This window comes from Capra hircus, chromosome 7 (genome assembly GCF_001704415.2).
Source record: "Capra hircus breed San Clemente chromosome 7, ASM170441v1, whole genome shotgun sequence".
Lineage (NCBI taxonomy): Eukaryota > Metazoa > Chordata > Mammalia > Artiodactyla > Bovidae > Capra > Capra hircus.
Genome location: NC_030814.1, coordinates 58,743,568 through 58,766,207, shown reverse-complemented (window position 1 = coordinate 58,766,207; position 22,640 = coordinate 58,743,568). Strand labels below are relative to the sequence as shown.

Sequence of the window (22,640 nt, the reverse complement as noted above, 5' to 3'; positions counted from 1 at the left end):
CCCTTATGTGACTAGCAGCTGCCACCAACACCAAAAACAGATATAGACACTCATCTCATACAGGCTGTTAACTCCCAACCCTATCCCAGGCCCAATATACTTACATCCAGTGAGGTCACTGAGGGATTTTTATTTGTACTGATTTTGCTATAAAGTGTTGCTGAGGTAGAGCCAACTGTCCAGGGTTGGACAGGGGCAAGGAACACAGGGACCCAGGGAAAGGAAAGCCTGCAGCCTAAGTTGTGGTACAGGGCCTCTCAATCACCCACACAAATAATGAACTGGGCAAGAGAGGGTGGGCAAGTATCAGTGGGGCACACAGAGAAGGCTCCAAAAGGTGAGAGGCTACAGGCCCCTGGGGAAAGAAGGGGTACAGAATTGGGCATGGACCCAGAGCCTCCTTCCCCAGTCCTCCCCAATTAACTTAGGGCATGTGGAGCAGAGAGGGTTTCAGCCGGAAGGCATCAAGAAAAGAGAAGACACCCCGCTTTCGAGGGGCTGCTCCCGCACCCCCAACCCCTCCTTTGAGCAGGGGAAGTGGCAGGGGACCTCCTGGGGAGTCCACAGAGCTGGTCCGCTTGAGCCGCAGGCGGGCGCGGGCCTGGGCACCCCAGGCCTTGCCTCGAGCTGCAGAGGCCACAAGACACTTCTGGTACTGAACCTAGGGAGAAGAGGAATGTGAGGATCCAGCTCCTTCTGGCCCCTGGACTCCCTGAAAGCTTCCGCAGGACAAGGTGTCAGGAGCAAAGAAGTGGGTAACCTGCCATGTCTGGAGCCCCTACAACATTTACAGGTAGCTCATTAACAAAAAGTCTAAAACCTGGCATTTTCTGAGCATTTAAGGAAAGCTTGACACTGTGTTAAGTTCTTTGTATACTCTGCTTGATTCAGTTTTTTATCAGGTGTTATAATCACCATTTTGCAAGTAAGAAAGTGAGATTCAGTGAGAATACATGATTTACCCAAGGAAACAGAGTCAGAAACTGATGGAATTCAAAACTAGTTCTGACTGTAGGGCCTGTGTTCTTAACCATACCTACCACTATGCTGGCTTTCTCTCTCTCCTTACAGTGGACTGGCCCCTGGCAAAGTGGAGTCCCTCGTCAAAGGGACGTTCTACAACCCAGTCCCAGTGCAAAACTTCCCTGCTCTTCTCTCTCCTGAATTCAACAGGGTATACAAGGTCTTCTTACTTCTCTGGTGTCTTCCAAACCTTAAACCCGTACTGTAGTTTAAGTCATTTTCCAAATCCACAAACTTGACTTCACTGTCTTGCTCAAAACCTTTCAAATGGCTCAACGTGCCTCAGGATGAAACAAACTCATCACCCTACTCTGTAAGTTCTGTGACCTGGATTCTGCCATTCTTTCGGCCCCTGTCTCTCATTCCATCCATCCTTCCCCCACCCACCACCCCCACCCCAACAGGTGTACCCCAGATAAACTACATTCTTTCAGACACGGTTTCAGACACTGACATCCCTCTCACTTTGACCACTGGGGTTCCCTGTACTTGACAGCACACCTTTGAAACCACTCCCCTTCACTTGGGTCACTTCCCTCTTTGGACTTTCAACTCTCAGTTTTCTATCACCTGTTTCCGAGAGCCTCCTTGAACCTCTGAAGGGGCCAAAGCGTCCATCATCCTGTGATGTACAACTTCCTTCTCATCTATCTCTGCTCTAACCTAACTGTGAGGGAAAAGGCCATGCCTTCCACACCACTGAATTCCCAGGGTCAAGTATGGTTGAGTTCTGGCAACTACTCATATTTCCGTGAGTAAGTGAACTGAACTGAGTGCAAATGTCCCACATTCATATGCCCAGATACCAGAAAACAACCGAAATGAGAGAAAAGAGGAAAGAGAATGTTCACCCTATACGGCACAGCCCTTACACAATTTTGCTGAAATGTACGTATATGGACCCAAGTGTCAGAGCTTCTGATACTTAAAAGAAAAACAGGAATAGCTATTATGTGAAATGTCCTGGCCTTTAAATACTGACAATTAAAACCTACGAAAAACAGCGTGAGGGTTAAATAAAATACTCCCGAACCACAGTCAGCCCTGGCATGGCTGGTCTGTGATCTGGAGAGGCTGCTAGTCCTAAACCCCAGTGAACAGAATAGAGCAGCTGCAGGGCAATCCCACCCACCCATTCCCACCCTTAACTCACCATGCAAGCCGCCTGCACAGCTTCCGAGAGTCCCCCTGCATGGGGCTGGCACCAGAAGGCTGCACACTGGAAGCTCTGATGGCCCAGGTCGGCAATGAGACCAAAGGTGTGTGGGTCACGACCAACACCAATAAAGGTCACGAGGCGCACAGGACACTGCCACAGTGGCTCCTCCTCTGCACCAGCCTCTGCCTGCCCAAATCAGGCCTAGTCACTGAAGGGTCAGATACTAGCTGGACCCCTTAAGCACTTCCAATAGCAAGCAGTAACCACATAGCATCCCCGCCCACCCCTCCACAGCTCCCAACTTCACCCTTTTCTGGCTGGTACCTGAATGGGATATGCAGTCATAACAGAGTCAGACACACTGAGCATGGCAGGGACCCAGGTGTCCCGGTCCCCACGGGTGGTGAGCGTACCAATGGCCTCGTTCAGCACATCCATGCCTAGGGGGACATGCCTACCTCAGTGTCTCCCAGGCGTAAAGAAGGACCTGCAAGGAGTGTCTAAGCCCCTCTCGCTGACTTAGGATTCAGAGAGATGGGAACAGAATAGCTGGGGCCAGGCTTCAAATCCTGAGTGGAGAAGGGCAGTACATCCCAAGCTACAGAAGGCCATGGGAGCACTCTGGAAATGGTGGTAGATCCTTCCTTTTCCACCTTCCACTTCCCTTACACAGCCCAAGCCCTCCAGCCCACTCAGTTCTCACCCATGGCTTTGGTGACTGGCAGGGTCCCCATGTACAGTGCCTCATACTTCTGAGCAGCCTGGCTCACGGCATCCAGTAGCTCCACTGAAATATATACACCAAGTTGGTCTGGGTACTCTCTCAATGACCCCTTTCTCCACCCTTCTAAGGGAACTGGAGCAAGTAGGGAAAAGGCCATGGATGTTCCTCCAATTCAGGGTTTGGGATCTCTGGGAAAAGGATACCTCAGAAGTCCTCCATCTGCAGAGAAGTACTAAATATCCTCCTCCCCATGGATGTTCCTACAATTTAGGGTTTGGGATCTCTGGGAAAAGGATATCTCAGAAGTCCTCTATCTGCAGAGAAGTACTAAATATCCCCCTCCCCATCTTTCACCAAAGTAGCCTGTTTTTGCATTGCAGCCCTGCCCCCCACTCCATACCTTGTCGAGGCAGGTCTTCAGGGGTGATGGTGTCTAGTGAGCAGCAAGGGGAATCACCACTGACCTCCACTCGCTCCGACAAGATCTGAAACACGGTGCAGACAGCGTGCGGTGAAGGGAGGGGGAAGTGAGGTAAGGGAGCCAATACCACCCTAACCCAACAACCTTAGCAGCTTCAGACCCAGCTCCATACCCACATTCCCTGCCCGACTCCTGGCCCTTACCTGGGCACAAAGCCCATGTAGGGCACTGGCAATGGCCTTTGCAGGGACGTCACAGCGAAACACATGGCACTTGAGCATACAGCTGTCTTTGTCACCCGCCACAAAAGCGAAGTCCCTGGCAGGGTCAGAGATGGGGGTAGGGCAGGACTGGAGATGGGGCGGGGGTGGGGGCGGGGGCCTGCAGTGCCAGCAGGAGGCTGGAAGTCAGAGTTAACGCAGGGATGGAACAGGGAGATCAGGGCTGGAGCTCAAGGCACTTGGCTGTCACTCACCTGTCACTGTTCCAGAAGCATGTGGGAGCACAGGAGAGAATCAGCCCAGCCTCTCAGACTCTCCCCTGTCTGTCCCTGCTGGGCTGGAGCCCACCCTCCCCAACCAGGGCTGGATCAGGCAGGGGAGGCAGAGCTTGGGTCCATGTCAGAGGACCTGTGTCCAGGGGTTCAATACAGGGAATGAGCATCAGTGGGGATCACAGCCTGCAAGGGGGAAGGAGAAGCAACTCTCACTTCCAAGAATGCAGGGGGTCCTCACCGGCCCTTGGAGCTGCCCACACCCCATACACGGATGTGCACCAGGGGCTGGCAGTGGATCAGACTGTGGTCCAGGGGATTCACCAGGCTCATGGCATCCTTTTTCAGGATCATCAGCATGTTCTGGCCCTGCCAAGGAGAGGTCAGGTCAGAACTCAGATGAAGGTGGCTGCCATGGGGAATAGGCAGTTCAGGGACAGCCACCTCTGCTGGATGCTAAGTTGAATACCTCAAAGGGTCAACCAGCTCACCTCACCCCAGGCACCATCTGGGGGCTGGCTGCGGCTTCGGGTCTGGGCCAGCTGCTGGATGCAGTTATTGACAGCGATACTGCTCTTCCCCGGTACCAGGTCCTCTTCAGGTACTTCCACCCAGCCCAGAGAGCGGACTGCAAAGCACTGACGGGTTGAAGGAAAGGACAGAAGGACCCTGAGTAAGGGAAGCAGGATGAAGTAGGGTGGGCGGTGTCACAGGCTCAACATATATAAACCCTCTGGAGACTCCCTCCACCCTTTATCACCTCCGCTCAGCCCAGTTTCACCCCTGACCTTTCCCTGGGGACCCTCCCCAAAGGCGTGGGCTGGCCCTCAGGCTTAAGTCACTACCTTAGCCCCTGGCTCCATTCTCTGGATGTAGGATTCTTCACCATACCAGGACAGAGAGTTACTGGAATAGAGCAGAGCTCGTAAAAGGACCACAATTCCTACAGAACGCACAATGGTGAGAACCAGACTACTTGATGGGCACAAGATGTGGGATAAGAAGCAGAATATAGAGTCCCAAATGTAAACTCAGACAGGGCCCAGGACATATTACATAAGTGTAATATAGAGCATGGCTTAGAAATTGAGGAAAAATTCAACACACAGGACATAGAATAAAACTTACAAACATGCAGCAGGGTCCAAAATGTGGACCAGTGCCCCAAATCAGGACAAGAAGACCCTTGAACACAGGATAGGAACCTCCATGGACAGAAGGTAGGATGGTCAACAAGATGTAGAGCATGACAGGTCAGGACCCAGAATACATAAAACAACCATACAGCAAAAAACAGAGCTGGGATCAAGGAATGAAACACCAGGAGAAGCAAGAATATGGGACAGAACCAAGAACATAGTGTGTATGTGTGTGTGCTCAGTGGCTCAGTAGTTTCTCACTCTTTGCAACCCCATGAACTGTGGCCCACCAGGTTCCTCTATCCATGGGATTTCCCAGGCAAGAATACTGGAGCAGGTTGCTATTTCCTCCTCCAGGGGATCTTCCCGAACCAGGGATCAAACCCACGGCTCTTGCATCTCCTGCATTGGCAAGTGGATTCTTTACCACTGTGCCACCCCAGAACTTGGGCTGCAAAGCAGACTGTAACAGGTCCAGCTACATCTTTGGGTGCTATGGAACCCCAAGCTTTTCATTTCTGCCTGGCCTCTCCCCCTTACCTCTGGTCCAGTGAGCTCTCCAGGCTGGAGAAGGATCTCCCCTTGGGGGGCCGAAGTCCCCAAATTCCCTCTGTCTTCTGTAGAGAGGGGGATAGGTCAGTGTGGCAGGCTTAGGTCCACACATGAGCTCAGGCCCTCTCCTTACACTCCACCTACCTTGCCTGGGTCCTCTGCATCTCCTGACTCCCAGGTTGGGCGCTGCCACTGAGTGCTACCGCTGGGTACATGCCAATAATAAGTACCTGCAGCATCGCGGATCTTCCTCCAGCCAGGGGGCAGGCCTGGCTCCCCCTCCAGACTCTGGTCCCCCCACAAGTCGTCTACAAGAACGTAGGATTGGAAAGGGAGGGCTTATTTATGGACTCGGAATAACACTGTCATAACCCTTCCACCAACCCATATTTGCGCTTCCAACCTTGGATATTGCATTGCAGAGATCTGGGTTCATTTGTCCCCTGGTCCTCATCCCAAGACATAACGTACGCAAGTAACTTAAAGACAGGCTCCCTGTCTTTGAGCCAAAGGTAGCCTTTCGCGCTCCCTCGTCTTCCCTCAGCTCCCGACCCTCCCATCTGGACCCTCTGTGCACACCATCGCAGTTGACCAGAATGATGGCCAGCATGTAATCCTTGCCCAGCATAGCCCTGGTCGCGTTCCCGCCGGCCTTTGCCGGCCCTCACTCAGCCCAGCACGCCTCCGGAGCTACTGTGCCTACAAGTCCAGCCTCTTTGCGCTGGAACCCGCCAGGCCTACTGGCGCCGCACAAACACAGGGAGGAGCAGAGGCCGGGTCCTAGGGGCGGGAAAGGACCCGCCAAGGTAGCGCCTCCAGTCTAGAGGCGGCGCGTGTAAACAAGACGTCCGGATCTCCCAGTGGCTGCGCGTTCGCGTCCGAGAGTCTAGAGGAGGCTCAAGGACCGCGGCGCACGCGGTGACGTCACCGCTCAACTGTGAGCTCATCAAGCGGCGGAGGATCCTCCAGGAGAACGGACGCAGAACGCACACGCGAACTAGTGAGATCATCGCGTTCAGGTCGTCTGCGCACGCGCACACGAAGCCTGGCGCGGCTGTGGGGGGGTGCTGCTCAATGAGGGAGGTCACGTGGGAGTATTTGCGAAAAGGGGACGGTCAGGAAAGCGCCTCCACCTTTTCCTGAAATGCCCCGGAAGTACCTGTGCCCTCAGTAAAGATGGCGGTAGCGTTTGCCAGGGGGGAGGCGGTGCTGCGCCTGCGCAACAAGTTCTGCAGGGAAGATGGCGGATGACAAGGTGAGTGGATATGAGGATTGTCTGCAGTCAGGGGTGGGCTTCCCACCTTTTTAGTCCTGGGGAGAGGCGACAATTGGAAAGGCTCCTGGATGAGAGTGCCCCTTGTTTCTCCTGGGGGCAAACTTTTACTCCTGTGAAAGTTGCTCAGTCGTGTCCGACTCCTTGCGACCGCATGGACTGTACAGTCCATGGAATTCTCCAGGCCAGAATACTGGAGTGGGTAGCCGTTCTGGGTATCCCGTTCTCCAGGGGATCTTCCCAACCCAGGGATCGAACCTAGGTCTCCCGCATTTCAAGAGCATTCTTTACCAGCTGAGCCACCAGGGAAGTTACTCTTGTCAACTGCCTCAGTAAGGGGAAGTGGGGTGGCAGAGCATTACGCGAGGCAAGCAGAGCCAGGGATTCTCCCAGGTGTCCCCCCACCTTCCACTCTTGGACCATAGCGATTCTTAAGTTACTTGCGGACACTCCTAACTCTACTCCGTTCTTTAACCCCCTAAATTTTCCTTCTAGAGATTGGAAGTTTCTAGACCACAGAGACACATCCGTTTTTGATCACATTCCTTGGGCACTTACTAATTTCATACTTATATGCGACCAGAATCACTGAATTCATTTACTCACACTCCTGCAGACAGCCACCTTCCCTATCTCCTCACCAAACTCCAGCTCATACATCCACACATTCCGTTTGGGGTGGCTTTAGGGAGAAAGGGGGAGAAACCTAGGCAGAAATCAGGTTTACCCCCAAATTGTCCAAGGAACTGCCTCAGGCCATTACTCACCATTAGTCTGGAAGTTCAGCACCACCCATACATTTACTAAGTACCTGCAGTTCCTGTGTTAGGCCTCCAAACACACTAGATGAGACAGACTTTCAGGTAGCTTATACTCACTAGTGGGCTTCCCAGGAGGCTCAGTGGTAAAGATTCCAGTGCAGGAGACCCCAAAGATTTGGGTTCAATCCTTGGATGGAGAAGATCCCTGGAAGAGGAAATGGCAACCACTGCAGTATTCTTGCCTGGAAAATCCTGTGGACAGAGGAGCGTGGAGGGCTACAGTTCATAGGGTCTAAAGAGTCAGACATGACTGAGAGACTAAGAGTGCGCACACACACTCACTGACTAACTGGTGCTTGCCTGATAAACCTAATTAAAAGTCCCCTAGCTGTCCCTTCTCTTCCCCTATACACTGCTTGCTGTATAAAGGTCCTGCAAGAGTGTGTGTAAGTTACCGATGTAGATCCCGTCTGTCATCCCTTCCCAGGCGCTCATGTGAATTCTTTATTTTTCAATGCCTTTCTTCTTTTACTACTATCACATCAAGAAAGTTTTATAGGAAGAGGTTTCTCAGGCTCAGACTTGAGCAGGGTAGAGGGCTGTGTCAGCCTTCTGGAGCCAGCCTCTTCTTTGTCCTAGGATTCTCTTCCCAAGCTTAAGGACCTGGCTTTTCTCAAGAACCAGCTGGAACGCCTGCAGCAGCGTGTGGAAGATGAAGTCAACAGTGGTGTAGGCCAGGTAAAGAAAGGTGTGCCTGCTGCCTACCACCACCACCCCACCCCTCTTAGGCTTTATTATCCAATATGCTTTTGAATGGATAGTAGAGATTTATTTAGCAAGTTGTTGTTTAGTGAGTTCCTGTTCTTTGTGACCCCAAGGAACATTTCCCTATAAATGGCAGTTGAACTAGAATCTTAAATAAGGGTTAACAGGGTAAAGAGGGGGAGGAGGGAACTTTCCAGGGAGGTGGAACAGCACAGGCAAAACCCTGGTAGTGGGAGGTAGCATGATGAACATAAGTGAAAGCAGTTTGGTCTGGCTGCAGTAGGGCAGCATGCTAGGAAATAAGACTGGAGAAGCAGGCAGGGCTCGGATTCATCAGGGACATCTCTCTCAGTGAGCTTTTCTGGTTAGAGCTTTTGGACCTCAGGGTTCTGACATTGTGTGGTCATGACTCCTAGGTTCTTTTTCTGCCCCAGAATCTTGAAAAACTTTGGTGAGCATACTACAGCTTTCCAGAGTAAGGAGTAGCTAGTGGGATGTGCTAAGCTTGGCTTGAGTAGCTCCTAGGTAGAGAAGGGGAAAGCCCGGCTGACTTTTCTCCTACATTTTCCTCCACAGGATGCCTCATTCTTGTCCTCCCCATTCCTCAAGGGCTTCCTGGCTGGCTATGTGGTGGCCAAACTGAGGGCATCAGCAGTATTGGGCTTTGCCGTGGGCACCTGCACTGGCATATATGTAGCTCAGGCGTATGCTGTGCCCAATGTGGAGAAGACATTGAGGGACTATCTTCAATCCCTGCGCAAAGGGCCCGACTAGCTCTGGATTCCATGAGGGAGGCAGGATGAGCAGCTGGGGAGCAGGTGGAGGCCTTCAGCCACAGATGCCAAATCTGGCCTCCCTGGCGTTCACCCATTTGCTGTCTCCAGCTTTCCCACCACCTTCAGCCTTGCTTCCTTTCCTGCAGAGACTGGACAGTGGCTCATCAGCCAATACCCTGAACCCCTTGCCTCCATAACCCTATGGGACTGGCCCCAAGACCATGGCTTCGAGAGCCACCCACCCTTCCTCTTCTAGCCCTTACTGTGGAGTCTGCAGCTAACTCTGACTCTCAGTATTCTCTCTCAAGGCTCCTCCCTCCTGGGAGCCAGCTCCATAACTTGATTTTCCCTGAACGTGTCACAACCCCCACCCCACCTTACCACCCCTTGCTAGCTACACAAGCCACCCAGGGTCTAGTTTGGGCATGAATGTAGAGGACGGGGGTGTGCCAGGCCTGGGCCGTCCCAGGAAGGCCCGCTGGACCCTCATGCTGCTCCTGTCCACTGCTATGTACGGTGCCCATGCCCCATTGCTGGCACTGTGCCACGTGGATGGCCGTGTGCCCTTCCGACCCTCGTCAGCTGTACTGCTGACTGAACTGACCAAGCTGCTGCTCTGCGCCCTCTCCCTCTTGGTGGGCTGGCAAGCATGGCCCCAGGGGACCCCACCCTGGCGCCAGGCAGCCCCGTTCGCACTGTCAGCCCTGCTGTACGGCGCCAACAACAACCTGGTGATCTACCTGCAACGTTACATGGACCCCAGCACCTACCAGGTGCTGAGCAATCTCAAGATTGGAAGCACAGCCCTGTTCTACTGCCTCTGCCTCCGACACCGCCTCTCTGCACGCCAGGGCTTAGCACTGCTGCTGCTGATGGCCGCTGGAGCCTGCTATGCAGCCGGGGGCCTCCAGGACCCAGGGACCACCCTTCCCGGGACCCCCTCAGCAGCTGCCACGAGCCCCATGCCCCTGCACATCACTCCACTGGGACTGCTGCTTCTCATCCTGTATTGCCTCATCTCCGGCTTGTCCTCTGTGTACACAGAGCTGCTCATGAAGCGGCAGCGGCTGCCGCTGGCCCTCCAAAACCTCTTCCTTTACTCTTTTGGTGTGCTCCTGAACCTAGGTCTGCATGCAGGTGGTGGCCCCGGCCCGGGCCTCCTGGAGGGCTTCTCGGGCTGGGCGGCACTCGTGGTGCTGAGCCAGGCACTGAATGGACTACTCATGTCGGCCGTCATGAAACATGGCAGCAGCATCACACGCCTCTTTGTCGTGTCCTGCTCTCTAGTGGTCAACGCCGTGCTGTCAGCCGCCCTGCTGCGGCTTCAGCTCACCGCTGCCTTCTTCCTGGCCACACTGCTCATCGGCCTAGCAGTACGCCTATACTACGGCAGTCGCTAGCCCCTCACCACCTCCACCCTGACTCCTGACCTGTAGGTTGGGCACCACCATCAGAGCCATCTCCCAGTGCTGACCCCTCCCCTCAGCAGCCCTGTAACAAGTGCCTTGTAAGAAAAGCAGGGGAAGTGGGAGCAGCCACGTTAGTCTCTGGAGGTAGGTTATCCCTGGGAGACTTGAAGGCTGGGTTTGATTGAGGAAACTTCCACCCCCACAAGTTCTTCCAGACTAAGGAATTAGGGGAGCATCCGTTCAGAGGCCTGAGAAGTTGTCCTATGCTGAGGGAGGAGGCATGCTGCTTCATCCTGCGTGAATGCAGTTGGCTTTCCTTGCCTGCTGTGGTCCCCCCAGCAGACCTATAGCCCCCCAGGCCTGGTGCTGGATGCTCCAGCCCAACCATGGTACACGGCTCCCCCATAACAACTCATCTCCCAGTGTCATGTAGGAAAGCCCAATTACCGAAGGTTTTGTGTATGTCCATCACCCAGGCCTCTGCCATGCTTCCATGGCTCCGGCAGCACCTGGAGGTAACCCCCTGCTCTGTCCACACCTAGCCTTTGTTCTGGAATCCTCAGAGAGGACTGGGGCTTGACTCATCTCAGGGAATGTTGCCCCTGGGCCCTGGCTTGAGTCTACACTCCTGATCTCTCTGCTCACCCTAAGGGCTCTCTCAAGGCCCAGTGTCCCCTCTAGAGCTCCTCGGAGGTGTTATCCTTCCCTCTCTGGGTCCTGCCCTTTCCTCGCAACGACCCAGCTCCCATCTGCCTGGGGAAACTCTACATGGAGTGGCCTGGGACCAGGCACAGGGAAACTTGCTTAAGTCAATCAGTGTCTAGCTGCATAAGCAATAACGTCTTAATAAAGTGCTCTGGGGTGTAGGTGATTCCTACAGTTGGTCATGATTGTCCTGTGTCTTCTGTGTTACATAGCTCAAACATAATTCATTCCTTTGGTGCCCTGAGTGTCTTAATCCTGGGGTGACTTACAGATTAAGAGAGAAGGCTGCTTTCTCTCAGCTCTTGCCAACATGATAATTTCCTTTGAGAACTCTGTGAAGCCGAATTTTCTCTGGCACAGAGCTTTGGAAATTTCTCTGAAGTACAAAACTTGTTTAGTTGCTAAGTCATGTCCAATTCTTTTGCGAGCCCACAAGATTGTAGACTGTAGGCTAGAGAACTCTTAGGACTCAAGGTAGTTTTGGTTCTTAGGCTCTGAATCCCTCACTGGTATTCCTGCCGGTCGTCTCTTCTCCTGACCAGAGGAATGTCAGGCCCCAGCTCCTGTGGTAAAATACCTGGTAAGCATGTAGAGGGGGGAAAAAAAGTCCTTCTGAAGCAGAATCTTAGGGACTGGGGTTTGGGAATCTTTTTGTTTTCTCTTCAGTAAGTTCCCTAGGTGATTCTGAGGCACACTACAGCTTTTGAACCACTGCTGCCTGCAGTGTAGAACTATAGCCAACCAGGGTTGAGTGTTAATTCTGGCTCCAGCACTTATTAGCAGGCTGTCCTTGAACAGTCACTCAACCTCTGCTAGCTTTAGTAGGCTTATCTCTGAAATGCGGCTCGAATGATACCTACTACAGTATAGGGTAGTGTGTGTGTATGTGTGCGTGTGCTCAGTTGTGTCTGACTGTGACCCCATGGACTGTAACCCGCCTGGCTCCTTTGTGTCATTTCCTACTCCAGGGGATCTTCCTGACCCCCAGGGATGGAGCCCATGTCTCCTGCATCTCCATATAGGGTAGTGGAAATCTCTAAATCATATAAGGGATATTAGGCGTTTAGCAGGGACTGGCACAATGCGCCCTGGTTAGTGATGTGATTATTTATCTAGTAGAGGTAAGCTTGGCTGTTGTGTCCCAACTTCCTCTCCCTTCTAGGACTTTTACAAATGAGGAGAGAAGAAAGTGCCCCTGTTGGATTCCTGATCACCAGATTTCTCCTCAGGGCAGGTATCCAGTACAACCTCTGCCAGCCCGGTCTGCCGAAGTTGCTTATTCTGGGCTTGGAGCTCCTGGTTCTGTGTGGCCAAGCTGATGGAGTCTTGCAAGATGCCGGCCAGCAGGCTGCGGTAGTGATGCTCTGTGGTCATGGCCTCCTCCTCGCAGAGGCCCTGCCAGGCTCGAAATACCTGTGCCCACATTCCAAGATTCCCATCAGTCAGGTAGCCTTGGGACCAGCTCAAGGCCTGCCCTCTGTCTCTCCTAACTGACCTGCAGCACATGGCGTGTCTGAGCCCGGGCAGCCTGCACGTGTAGGTCATAGAGGGCTGTCAGGTCCTGCTCTGCGGCGTCCCGTTCTGCCTTAAGGGCCTCCAGCTGACATCTCAGCACTGTCTGCTCCCGGTGCCATCTCTGCCTCTCCTTGGAGTCCTTCAGTGATAACACATGCTCTCTGTGGAGTCCAGCCTGTGTGCCAGGCTCGGCTCTACATACTTTTTATTATGATTTAATTGAACTAATGATAACCTTTGAGATAGTTGCCATTTTATAGATTTGGAAACAGTGGATCAGAGAAGTGACCTAACTTGCTCAAATTCACGTGACTAGTGAGGGACAGGACTGAGATGACATGCCTTTCAACAGTTCACCATCATCCTTGGTGTAAAGTCCAAATCCAGAGTGTTGACACCAGCTGGTCTCTTTAGCTTTGCCTCTGACCACACCTGCCAGGCTTCAGCCAGATGGAAAATACGCAACACCCAGAACCTACTTTGCCATTGCTTCCCTTTGGACTTTTGCTCCTACGGAATTCTCTTCTCAAAACATGTCTCCCATCTCCCCTGACCCCACCTCTGTGCACACATGTATTGTTTCTTGTTTAAACAAGTTACCTTCACTGGATGCCTCTATGTGAGCACAAACTGCCCTGTGGATCTGAATCTAGTGCATTTCTCTGGCTGATTTGTTTGTTGTTTACACCTCAGCTTAGATGCCATCTCTGCTCCATTCCAGCCTGGTCCAGGTACACTTCTTTGTTCCAGTGAGTCACTAGCTCCCTCTTTCACAGCACTTAGCACTGAGATTGCCTCATGTGTCCCCCGCAAAGCTGTGAGGGCCATGAGAGAGGGTGCCGCCCAGTCTTTGAGGGTAGATCCCAGCCCCTAGCCCCCTGCCTGGCCAGGTTAGAAGAAGCCTTAAGTCCCCAACTGGACCCTCCTCACCTCTTCAGCCAGCAGGCCTTTGGCCTGGTCACCCGCCACCACCTCTTCCTCCTGTTCCATATGTTTCACCTCCTCTTGGATCCACGCTTGGTGCTGTTCTCGCAGTCTGTGTCTCTGGGCCTGAGCCAAGAAGAAGTGTAGGGCCACATCCGGGGCCTGCTGGGCCTATGTGATATCGATCTAGGCTCAGTCAGAAGCCCATGTGTGCACACAGTCTTGGGATAAAGGGCCCAACCTCTCCAGCAGAGCCCCATTACCAGGGCAGGCCCTAGAATGACATCAGGAGGCTAGCTGGCCTGGAAGAACCTGTCCCCTGGACAGAGACTCAGGCCGTGAGGGAAGAGGAGAGATACCAATTTCCGCCAAGAGGTGCCATGGAGGCCCTAGTAGGGAAACAGCCCCTTCCCTTGCCCATCCTTAGGAATTCAATAGCTCTACAGGCCCTTTATCTGCCAGAAGCTCTGCATTTCTCCCTGATGTGAGGGCAAGGTAAGCAGGAGACATGTTATTGGCTCTCTGTGACTCTTTACTTCCAGTTGTTCTGGGGTACATGAGGTGTTATTACCTGTTCCTCAGAGTCCCTGAGTGGATGCATTTGGTGGAGATCAGGTCCTATAGATGCTGTTCTTCCTGCCACTGGAGGAGAATGCAGTTAAGTAACCAAAAGATGGAGAAGACCTCCAGCTAAACCCCAAGCACCAGCGTCACCTTGAGGCTCCTTCTGGAGACCTGGGCTGGGGCTTGCTGTTGAATGTGTCACCTGCTGAGAATAATATTATGAGTGAGAAGTCTGTACCTTTCCTCCCAGGATCAAGGTCCCAGCCCCACCCCACCCCCTTTTCTTAGCTATATGACCTCAAGGAGGTGGCTAGTCTTTTGAGCCTCCGTTTTCTTATCCATGAAGTGGAGCTGATAAAAGTTGTAAAGAACATTAAATGAGAAAAGGCACCCAAAGCACTAAGCAGTGGCCAGCTTTGTTCAATAACTTGGAGTTTATAGGCCTAATCCCCAAGGCCCAGGGCTGTAAAAAATGAGTACTAAGTAATTATGAAAAGGGAAGGACCAGGAGAAGTTGGACAGAGGCAACCATCTAGCCACCCTGTGACAAATCATGGAAGACAGTGCCACCTTCTGCCCAAGGGAGGCCATGCATCCTCAGAGAACGAAAGCCTTATCCTGGGTCTGAAGACTTGGATGTCTGCACCTCTGCTGCCTTTGATGACCCTAGAGACCCTGGATTACTCACATCACTTCTCTGAGTTTCCGTTTGCTGAAAAGTGGGAGCAGTATTGTCATCCTTGCGGCTTCCCTTGACCTTCAAGGCAAAGTCCAAAACATCTCAAAATATTTACAAAGAGCAGCAGGCCCCTGCTTCACTCACCAATCCTTCTCTCTGGACTTTCTTCCTCAAACTCTGTACTCCAGCAGATTGAGCTACTTGCAGTCCCCCAAAGAGACCAAGGACTTACCTCTGAGACTTTTCCTCTTATTTTCTCTGCCTGGAATGTCCTTCATTCATCTTTGCTAGACACTTCCTTCAGGTTTCAAGTTTCCATGAGATCACCTTCCCTCTCTTGCCAATACTAACTTACATGCCTGCATAGAACCCTTCGGATAAGACCTTCAGAGCACTGATCACGGAGTAATAGTTTCTCTCCAGAGGATTGTAAATTCCATGAGGACAGGGGTTTCCCAGGGCCTGCATGATGTTATACCCAGTACATAGTGAATGGTCAGTGTAAATGTTTGAGAATGAGAACATTAATGAAGGAAGGAAGGGCTGCCTTACAGTGTGCTATATACAGAATAAGGCAGCAGACGTCAATAGGGCTCCCAAGAATTTGGATGAGAAGATGTACCTGTGGTTCTGGGAACCCCGCAGCCTCAGTTTTGACTGCTTTGAGCATCCAGCTTCCCCAGCGCTGGCTCCAGGCTTTTACCACCTACAGAGAAAGGATTCTGGGTAGGCTCTGGCCATCGCTGGCTCAGGCACTCCCAGGCCTCACCTTGCTCACATGCAGCTCCCGCAGCGCCCTGCCCAGCTGGCTGAGCCCACTGTCTGTCAGGGCGTCCCTAAGGAGGCCTGATCGCAGGCTCTTCAGACCAGCTCGGCGGGCCCGGGCCTCTTCTACTGCGTCCCACAGGGTGGGCCTCACGTGTTTCACCTTCCTCCTCCTTCCTGCGGCCCCCAACAAAGCAGACTGGAACAAGCTCAGGGGGCTGCCTAAGGGGAGACACAGAATGAATCTCTCCTTCCTCTGAGATCCAAAGCACACTGTAATACTTTTAATTTTTATTAAGAGTATTTTTCATAAAAATAGCTAACACCTATCAGGCATTTACATGTGTCTGATGGTACTGTGCCAAGGCTTTCTGTGGATTGTCTCCTTTTATCCACACAATGCTCCAATGAGGCAGCAACTCTGGTTTACTCTGCCTCCCTCCACATTTTCCAGATGAGGCAACTGGAGCTCAGAAGTCAAACAACTCCCTGGTGAGTGGCAAAGCTAAAGCTCAAGCCAGATTCTGTCTGACAGTAAAGCCTGTGCCCTTAACCATGATCCCAAACTGGTCTGTACATAAACACACTTCTTTTACTCGCTGTTTTGTCCTTGAGAATGTGGACCGCCCCAACTTATTTTCCTCATTCCACAGGGCCTGACAGGGTGAGGTCTGGGAATACACTGGCCAAATGAATGTATGTCTGTTGATTTTGGAGACAGAGCACCAGACTTTTTTTTTTTCACTCTTATTAACGGAAAAGTTCAGACATATGAAGAGTCTGAGAGGTCCATTCTCTTATCCAGCTTCAACAATTATCAACTTAAGAACATTCTTGTTTGTTCTATACCCTCCACTTGACCTCTTCCATATCTCTGACATCATATTTCACAGAGTCCTGATCTTTTAAAGAGTGTGTGAAAATAGGAAAGCACCTTCCCTTCTCTGATCCTCCTTTTCCTCGTTTGTAAATTAAACCTGTCTTCCTTTCCTCACCCATAGATTTGATCCGCCTCATGAGGTTGTGGTAATAATCAGAGGTTTTAGTCAGCATAAAAATGCCTGATACACCATTGAAGGCCACTGAAAGGGTGAGGCTTCTACTGTTGGCCCTGCCTTTCCAGGCTTTGGCAGCTGAACCCTTCTGCAACTTTTCTGAATCCTGGCCCTCCCATCCCTTTCTGGGCTTGCTAGGGTTGGGGCTGCAACTGGTTGGGTGACAGGTAATGCCAGATCCTAGAGCTTCCCAAAGAAACCACACCCTAACCCAAGCCACCTTGAGGATCCAGGCGAAGAAGAAGGCCACTGTAGTTGTTTCCTTCCAGAAGCCATGAGACAATCCAGGTCAGAGAGCCCTCCACCTCTTCACCAGCCACGTTGCCAGCTAGTACCTGCAGCAGGGGACAGTCTCTGCCAGAGGGAGGGAGGGAGGGAGGAAGAAAAGAGATGCCTACTGGTAGGTGGAGAGAGAACTGGCACAGATCACACTCTGATGAAAGGTTGACTATTTCCAGTCACTTTTGTGTACCACCAGACAGATTTGTGACCTTGTATAGATCTTTATTTTATTATTTTTGAAGTTACACAAATAATACATCCTCATAGTAAAAAAGAATTTAATTGCACATTTGACAAGGGACTTGTATCCAGAATATATAAAGAACTCTTACACTTCAGTAATAAAAGTACAACTTGGGGAATTCTCTGGTGGTTCAGTGGTTAGGACTGTGTGCTTCCATTGCAGGGGGGAAATACATACATACATAAAAATGCAACCCAATTTTAAAATGGCAAAGCAAGGTGACATTAACAAAAATGGCAGAACAGGGAACTCTAGGGTTTTGTCCCTCCTCAGAAGCATCTGGCAAAAAAATGGTCAGAATCAACCTTACTGAAACTCTAGGAGTTAGTCAAAGATTTACAGCAATCAAGTGAAGTTTAACCAGGAGAAAGGCAACTTTCCTATGGTAAGAGATCTTTGTGGTGTTTTTAAGTTACTTTATCCCCAACCTTCTCCCCAGTACAGCCCACATTTCTGATGGTGGTACCTGGTTCTGAAAAGAGCAGAGTAGATCTCATTCCCAAGGAATTGTGTTTGTTTTGACTGCCTGGGTTTCACACAAAGGACAAAAGAAGTTTCCTTTTGTTTCCTTTGTCTTAGAATTTTCTTGGGGCAGAGGAGCTATGCCAGAGGGTGGTCCCTCCAAACTTTGAGAGATGAAAGAACAAGAAATAAATAACAGGGCAAGTAGTAGACACATGCAAAGACTAGGCAGAAAATTGGGTAGTGAAATTTTGGGGGAATAAGAGTTTTTGAAAAGTTGCCATGTGTACTAGGGTACCTAGAAAGTCACACACGTGTCCAAGGCAGTGTGTACGGTAAGAAAAGAACTGAAAAGACCATAGGCTTTCACCTCTGGCTGATTGAGGGCTCAGCACAAGCAGGATGTAAAGCTAAGGCAGAGCAGTAAATGGCCTGGCTGAGCACTGAAGGATGGACCCAACACAAAGTCAGTGTGTAGAAACCTAGAGGATTTTTTTTCTTTGTCTTTCCTCCTTTTTTTTCTCCTAACCTCCTTCCCACCTCCTGCTCCTTTAATTCCTCTCTCCTCATTCCCTTTCCCCTTCCTCTCTTCCTTCTTCTTTTTCCTCCCTTTCCTATCTTTTTTTTGAGGTGGAGATGCGTTCTTGGAGGTTAGGGAATTCTGTGTCATTGGCTAAGCACTGAGATAACAGAATGAAGATTTCAGTGACTGCAAGGAGTACAGTCTTTGCAAAAATTGTTTGGAAAAGTAACTAAGTAAATGGATGGCTGATGCCCACAGTAAGCAACAAGTCAAACCCTGGGAAGGAGGGAGAATCCAATGTTTACAGTTACCAGGTTATCATATCTAAAATATTAGAGCACTGAGGAAAAAGAATGGAGACTTAAGGGACCAGCACAGTAAATAATACAGTCTTCACAAAAATACTCAAATTGACCAGTTTCCAAAAAAAAATTATGAGGCATGTAAATAAGAAAATATGGCTCACTCAAAGGGAAAAAAGAAAAATAAATGAATAAAAACTGCCCCTGAGGAAGCAGACACTGGATTCAGTAGACAAAGAATTTAAATCAACTGTCTTAGATATTTTCAGAAGACTAAATCAAGAAAATGATGTCTCAGTGATTATCAATAGGATAGAAATTACAAAAAGGAACCAAGGAGAAACTCTGGAGCTGAAAAGTACAATAACTGAAATTTAAAATTCACTAGAGGGCAGATCTGAGCAAGTAAATCTGGGTGTGGTTGTGGTGGTTTAGTTGTTAAGTCATATCCTACTCTTTGTGACCCCATGGACTGTAGCCTGCCAGACATTTCTATCCATGGAATTTCCCAGGCACAAATGCTGGAGTGGGTTGCCATTTCCTTCTCCAAGATAGGTCGAATAAAATTATTCAGTCTGAGGAGAAGAAAGAAAAAAAAAAAAAAAGGAAAATGAGCCTGAGAGACCTGTTGGCTGCCATCAAGTGTACACACATATACATTATGGGAGACCCAGAGGGAGAAAAGAAAGAGAAAAGGGTAGAAAGAATATCTGAAGAAATAGTGCTCCAAAATTAGCCCAAACTTATGAAAGACTTACTATGCACAAAGGATCTTCAATAAGATTAAAAACCAATTCCTCATTAGAAACCATGGATCCCAAAAGGCAGTGCGATGACATAGTTAAAATGTTGAAAGGAAAAAAAACCTGTCAACTAAAATTTCTACATCTGGCAAGATATAAGATATCCCCAGATAAACAAAAAGTTTGAGGAAGTTCATTGCTAGTAGACCTGCTTTACAAGAAATACTAAAGGGAGCAAATCCTTGAGCATGTCAGAGGTGAGGAAAAGATGAGACTGATGCTGGCCTGGGCCTCTACATCCATATTTCAGCCACCCTCTCCCCAACCCTTCCTTAAAGCTATTAAAAACCCCCATGTGACTTACACTTCTCCTGGAAGCTGCAGGATCCGCAAGGCTCCTTGCCACATCCCCTGGGTCCCAGGCCCCTCAGAAGGGTCAGGCGCCAGGCAGGACATGGTGACAGTGAGCAGAGAGCAGCTCCTGTGATGGAGACCATAGGCTCAGGCTAAACGACCAGGGCGGGGTTGGGGGAGTGACAGGGGTTCTCCTGTCCTCACCTGCCTTCTCCACATGCAGCCCGCAAGTACAGCTCTGAGGCAGCTCTTGAGTCCGATACCTCCACTTCACTGGCATTTTCCACCACCCTGGAGGAAGGAAAGCCTGGACTCAGCTCCTAAGCACAGGGGTTCTGTCCAGCCCCCAGAATCTCTACATGGGGAGCCCATGGGCATCCCTAGAGCCTATAAGAATCATCCCCAAGGCTCCAAGCTCAGTATGTCCCCTAGAAGCCTCTCATCCTCACGATCTTATTTTTTTCTCCTATTATCTGCCCAGTGTGGGGAACAAGGTAGTTGGGATTCCTCTCATTTTATAGATGGATAAGCAGGAGTTCTGCTCGGTGAGATGCCCAGGTCACCTGGGATGGTGATGACACAGCTGAGGAGGTATAAGTGGATGGGGTGGAGAGAAGAGTGAGAGGGATGAAGGGAAGACTGTGAGAGGGAGTCCTGGGGGCAAACCCAGGCCCTGTAAGCATGACCCCGAGTTCAGAGCCTCTCTTCCTTGGAGTGGCAGTGGGCAGAAGCCTCCAATAACTTGGTTTTGGGTGTTAGCCCTGCCTAAAGATAAGCGCTCTCAGACCTCACTGGGCTCTGGACACTCACAAGCCCAGAGGAGCCACATCCAGCACGGATAGGTTCCCTGCCCCTGGAGTCAGTAAATCCCGGATCCTCCTGTTGGCGCTGAGCTGAGATCACACAAGCACAACATCTGTTACGAACTAAAGGTTTACTCAGACTTTGGCTCACGTGACTCTCCCATTGCCCTGTGAGCCAAGCAGGACACCAAAATCCAGCCATTTCAGGCAGAAAACAGGAGAGCCCAGCAAGGCAAGCCAACACTGGTGAGCAGCAGAGACCCAAGCCCTTCAGGTTGCCCTCGTGTCTCAGGCTCTATGGCAGCATCACCGTGGCCTTGGTGCCCCAGGTTTCCCCTTCCCCAGGGCCTCACCTGAACTAGGCTAAGAGTGCTAAGCACAGCATCAGAGCCCCTGAGGGGCAGAGCTTCTTCAAACAGCACCTGTAGCAGCTGAAGTGGAGAAAGGGGTTCAGTGCAGATTGAGAAAGGATTCATTTCTTTCTCAACATTTCTCGAGGGCGAAGTCTATGCCTGACCCTGTGCTAAGTGCCATGGACATGGTGGCCAAGACAGAAAACAGCCCCAGGGCTCATGGTTCACAGGAAGCCAGACAAGGGAGCAGATATTTTCAGTGGGACCTGGTGTTTGCAAGGATAGGGGCTCATGACAAGGTTTTGAGGCAATTATTTTAGTTTGGGGGCATTCTGACGAAGCCTAAAAACAAAACTTTCAACTTTGTTATCAGTATTAGTAAGAACAGTGAAAATCAGATTTGCCTGAGTATTTGATGTTTGTACATCACCCCTCCCTGACCCACACCCTATATACCCCAGCCTCCTACCTTCCCTGACCTCTCAACAGCTTCATGACTGATGCTGGCAAAACAACCTGTATGGACTCTGGGGTGCTATAGGAACCCCGAGGAGGGACATCTAGTCCAGCTAGGGTGGGGAGGGGAAAGTTCTTGGAGTTCTCCTGGAGGAGGCAACATGTGAGTCTCGAAACAGGTATGCCTGATGCCTTCTCTGGGACTCACCTGAGGCACGAGCCGGGGCGCCTCCGTTTCCCGACCCCGAAGCAGCAGGGCCACACTGTACCCTCGGCTCACAGAGCCCAGAGTGGGCCGGACTCGTGCTAGCAGCTCCTGCTCTGCCTCCTGCCGGAGACACAGGCACACCCCCAACTCAGGTGCCCTGACCCAGCCCGCCCTGAGCAAAGAGTTTGGGAAATACTCAGCACCTCAGGATCAAGGGTCCTGAGTGCTCCCAACCACCTCCCATCACCCTATCCGACACCCCTACCTGAGCAGCATCAGAACCCAGGACTCTATCAAAGGTGATGCATTGTTCCTGCGAGCAGAGACAGGAGTCAACAGTGTCACTCCCATCTTCCCCTGTACTCACACACACCCCAGCCCAGCCTGTATCTACCTGACACTCCAGAGGCTCAGGCTGAAGTAGGCGGATGCTCTTGGCCCCCTCAAGAAGGAGCGTAGGGAAGCAGGTCTCCTTGGGGCCTGAGACAGGGGGACTTCATGTCAACTCTCCTGGGGGAAACTGAGCTCCTGGGACCCCCAAGTCCTGCCTTCAACCTTTGCCTTAGTTTCCTAGTGAAATGGCCTTGCCCTCCCCCTCTCCCAGGAGGTGCTCCCAGGCTGTGTTACTTCTGAGATGAACGTGTGGGGGCTTCTTACCAGATCTTGTCCTCTCTACTTCCACCACCACGGTCAACCGGGCCTGCGGGTTGTCAGCGAGGGCTGCGGGGGCTGAGGGGCCCTGGCCCAAAGGGGCCCCTGTGCCCATCACCCCTCCACACTCCATGGCTTCTGTGCCTCTCAGATTCCCCTCAATAATTCATCTCCCCAACCTGAGGGCTCTGGGCAGGGCCTCTAAACAATAACTAAGGAGGGACAGTCCTCTATTTCCTGAGTGAGTCAGACTGTTGCACGGAATTTTTCTTTTTTTCCTCTTATGAAATTTTCAGACATTAACTGTGAAGAGAATAGTTTAATGGAACTCCAAGCACTCAGCTTCAGCCATTATCAACTTAACAGCCAGTCTTATTTCTTCTGTTCCCTTTTCCACCCCTAGTGGATTCTTCTGAAGCATATCTCAGACACTTTATATTTCACACATAGCTATTTCAGTATGTATTTATAAAAGATACCACTCTTTTTTTAAAAAAACAATGATAGCTTTATTGGGAGATAATTCAAATACCATATAATTCATCCATTTAAAGTGT

At 51.0% G+C, this 22,640-nt stretch overlaps 3 protein-coding genes across 6 annotated transcripts; 1 reads left to right on the top strand and 2 right to left on the bottom strand.

Moving 5' to 3' along the window:
- APBB3 (amyloid beta precursor protein binding family B member 3) lies at nucleotides 111-6,532 on the bottom strand. 4 transcript variants are annotated; one of them, XM_005683037.3, is made up of 13 exons: nucleotides 6,091-6,532; nucleotides 5,656-5,819; nucleotides 5,500-5,576; nucleotides 4,666-4,726; nucleotides 4,312-4,458; nucleotides 4,062-4,189; nucleotides 3,803-3,808; nucleotides 3,531-3,645; nucleotides 3,307-3,391; nucleotides 2,886-2,969; nucleotides 2,507-2,622; nucleotides 2,177-2,368; nucleotides 111-661 (listed from the first exon to the last, which is right to left on the bottom strand). In XM_005683037.3, the coding sequence occupies exons 1-13, from the start codon at nucleotides 6,137-6,139 to the stop codon at nucleotides 425-427; spliced, it is 1,461 nt and encodes a 486-aa protein (XP_005683094.2). In that variant the 5' UTR covers nucleotides 6,140-6,532; the 3' UTR covers nucleotides 111-424. The 4 variants fall into 4 exon arrangements, with proteins under 4 accessions (XP_005683094.2, XP_017905768.1, XP_017905770.1 ...); XM_018050279.1 differs by lacking the exon at nucleotides 6,091-6,532 and adding an exon at nucleotides 5,915-6,084; XM_018050281.1 differs by lacking the exon at nucleotides 3,803-3,808.
- Nucleotides 6,633-11,382, top strand: SLC35A4 (solute carrier family 35 member A4). The gene is made up of 3 exons (XM_018050282.1): nucleotides 6,633-6,766; nucleotides 8,185-8,283; nucleotides 8,887-11,382. Exon 3 carries the CDS (start codon nucleotides 9,512-9,514, stop codon nucleotides 10,484-10,486), a length of 975 nt encoding a protein of 324 aa, XP_017905771.1. The 5' UTR covers nucleotides 6,633-6,766; nucleotides 8,185-8,283; nucleotides 8,887-9,511; the 3' UTR covers nucleotides 10,487-11,382.
- Nucleotides 12,141-22,291, bottom strand: LOC102185742. Its single transcript, XM_018051646.1, has 17 exons — nucleotides 22,090-22,291; nucleotides 21,827-21,912; nucleotides 21,698-21,745; nucleotides 21,433-21,552; nucleotides 20,769-20,846; nucleotides 20,423-20,505; nucleotides 19,817-19,903; nucleotides 19,623-19,739; nucleotides 16,923-17,056; nucleotides 15,661-15,869; nucleotides 15,385-15,588; nucleotides 14,892-14,984; nucleotides 14,354-14,405; nucleotides 14,211-14,281; nucleotides 13,646-13,810; nucleotides 12,696-12,854; nucleotides 12,141-12,613 (listed from the first exon to the last, which is right to left on the bottom strand). The coding sequence occupies exons 1-17, from the start codon at nucleotides 22,214-22,216 to the stop codon at nucleotides 12,368-12,370; spliced, it is 2,079 nt and encodes a 692-aa protein (XP_017907135.1). The 5' UTR covers nucleotides 22,217-22,291; the 3' UTR covers nucleotides 12,141-12,367.

Coding starts and splice junctions, on each gene's coding strand:
- APBB3 (XM_018050279.1), bottom strand. CDS start 6,071: ATGGGAGGGTCGGGAGCTGAGGGAAGACGAGGGAGCGCGAAAGGCTAC. Junction 4,727..5,499: donor GAGAGCTCACTGGACCAGAG/GTAAGGGGGAGA, acceptor GCTCTATTCCAG/TAACTCTCTGTCCTGGTATG. Junction 2,369..2,506: donor TGACTGCATATCCCATTCAG/GTACCAGCCAGA, acceptor TGATTTGGGCAG/GCAGAGGCTGGTGCAGAGGA.
- SLC35A4 (XM_018050282.1), top strand. CDS start 9,512: ATGAATGTAGAGGACGGGGGTGTGCCAGGCCTGGGCCGTCCCAGGAAG.
- LOC102185742 (XM_018051646.1), bottom strand. CDS start 22,216: ATGGAGTGTGGAGGGGTGATGGGCACAGGGGCCCCTTTGGGCCAGGGC. Junction 20,847..21,432: donor CGCCCCGGCTCGTGCCTCAG/GTGAGTCCCAGA, acceptor TCTCCACTTCAG/CTGCTACAGGTGCTGTTTGA. Junction 19,904..20,422: donor GATGTGGCTCCTCTGGGCTT/GTGAGTGTCCAG, acceptor TCCTTCCTCCAG/GGTGGTGGAAAATGCCAGTG.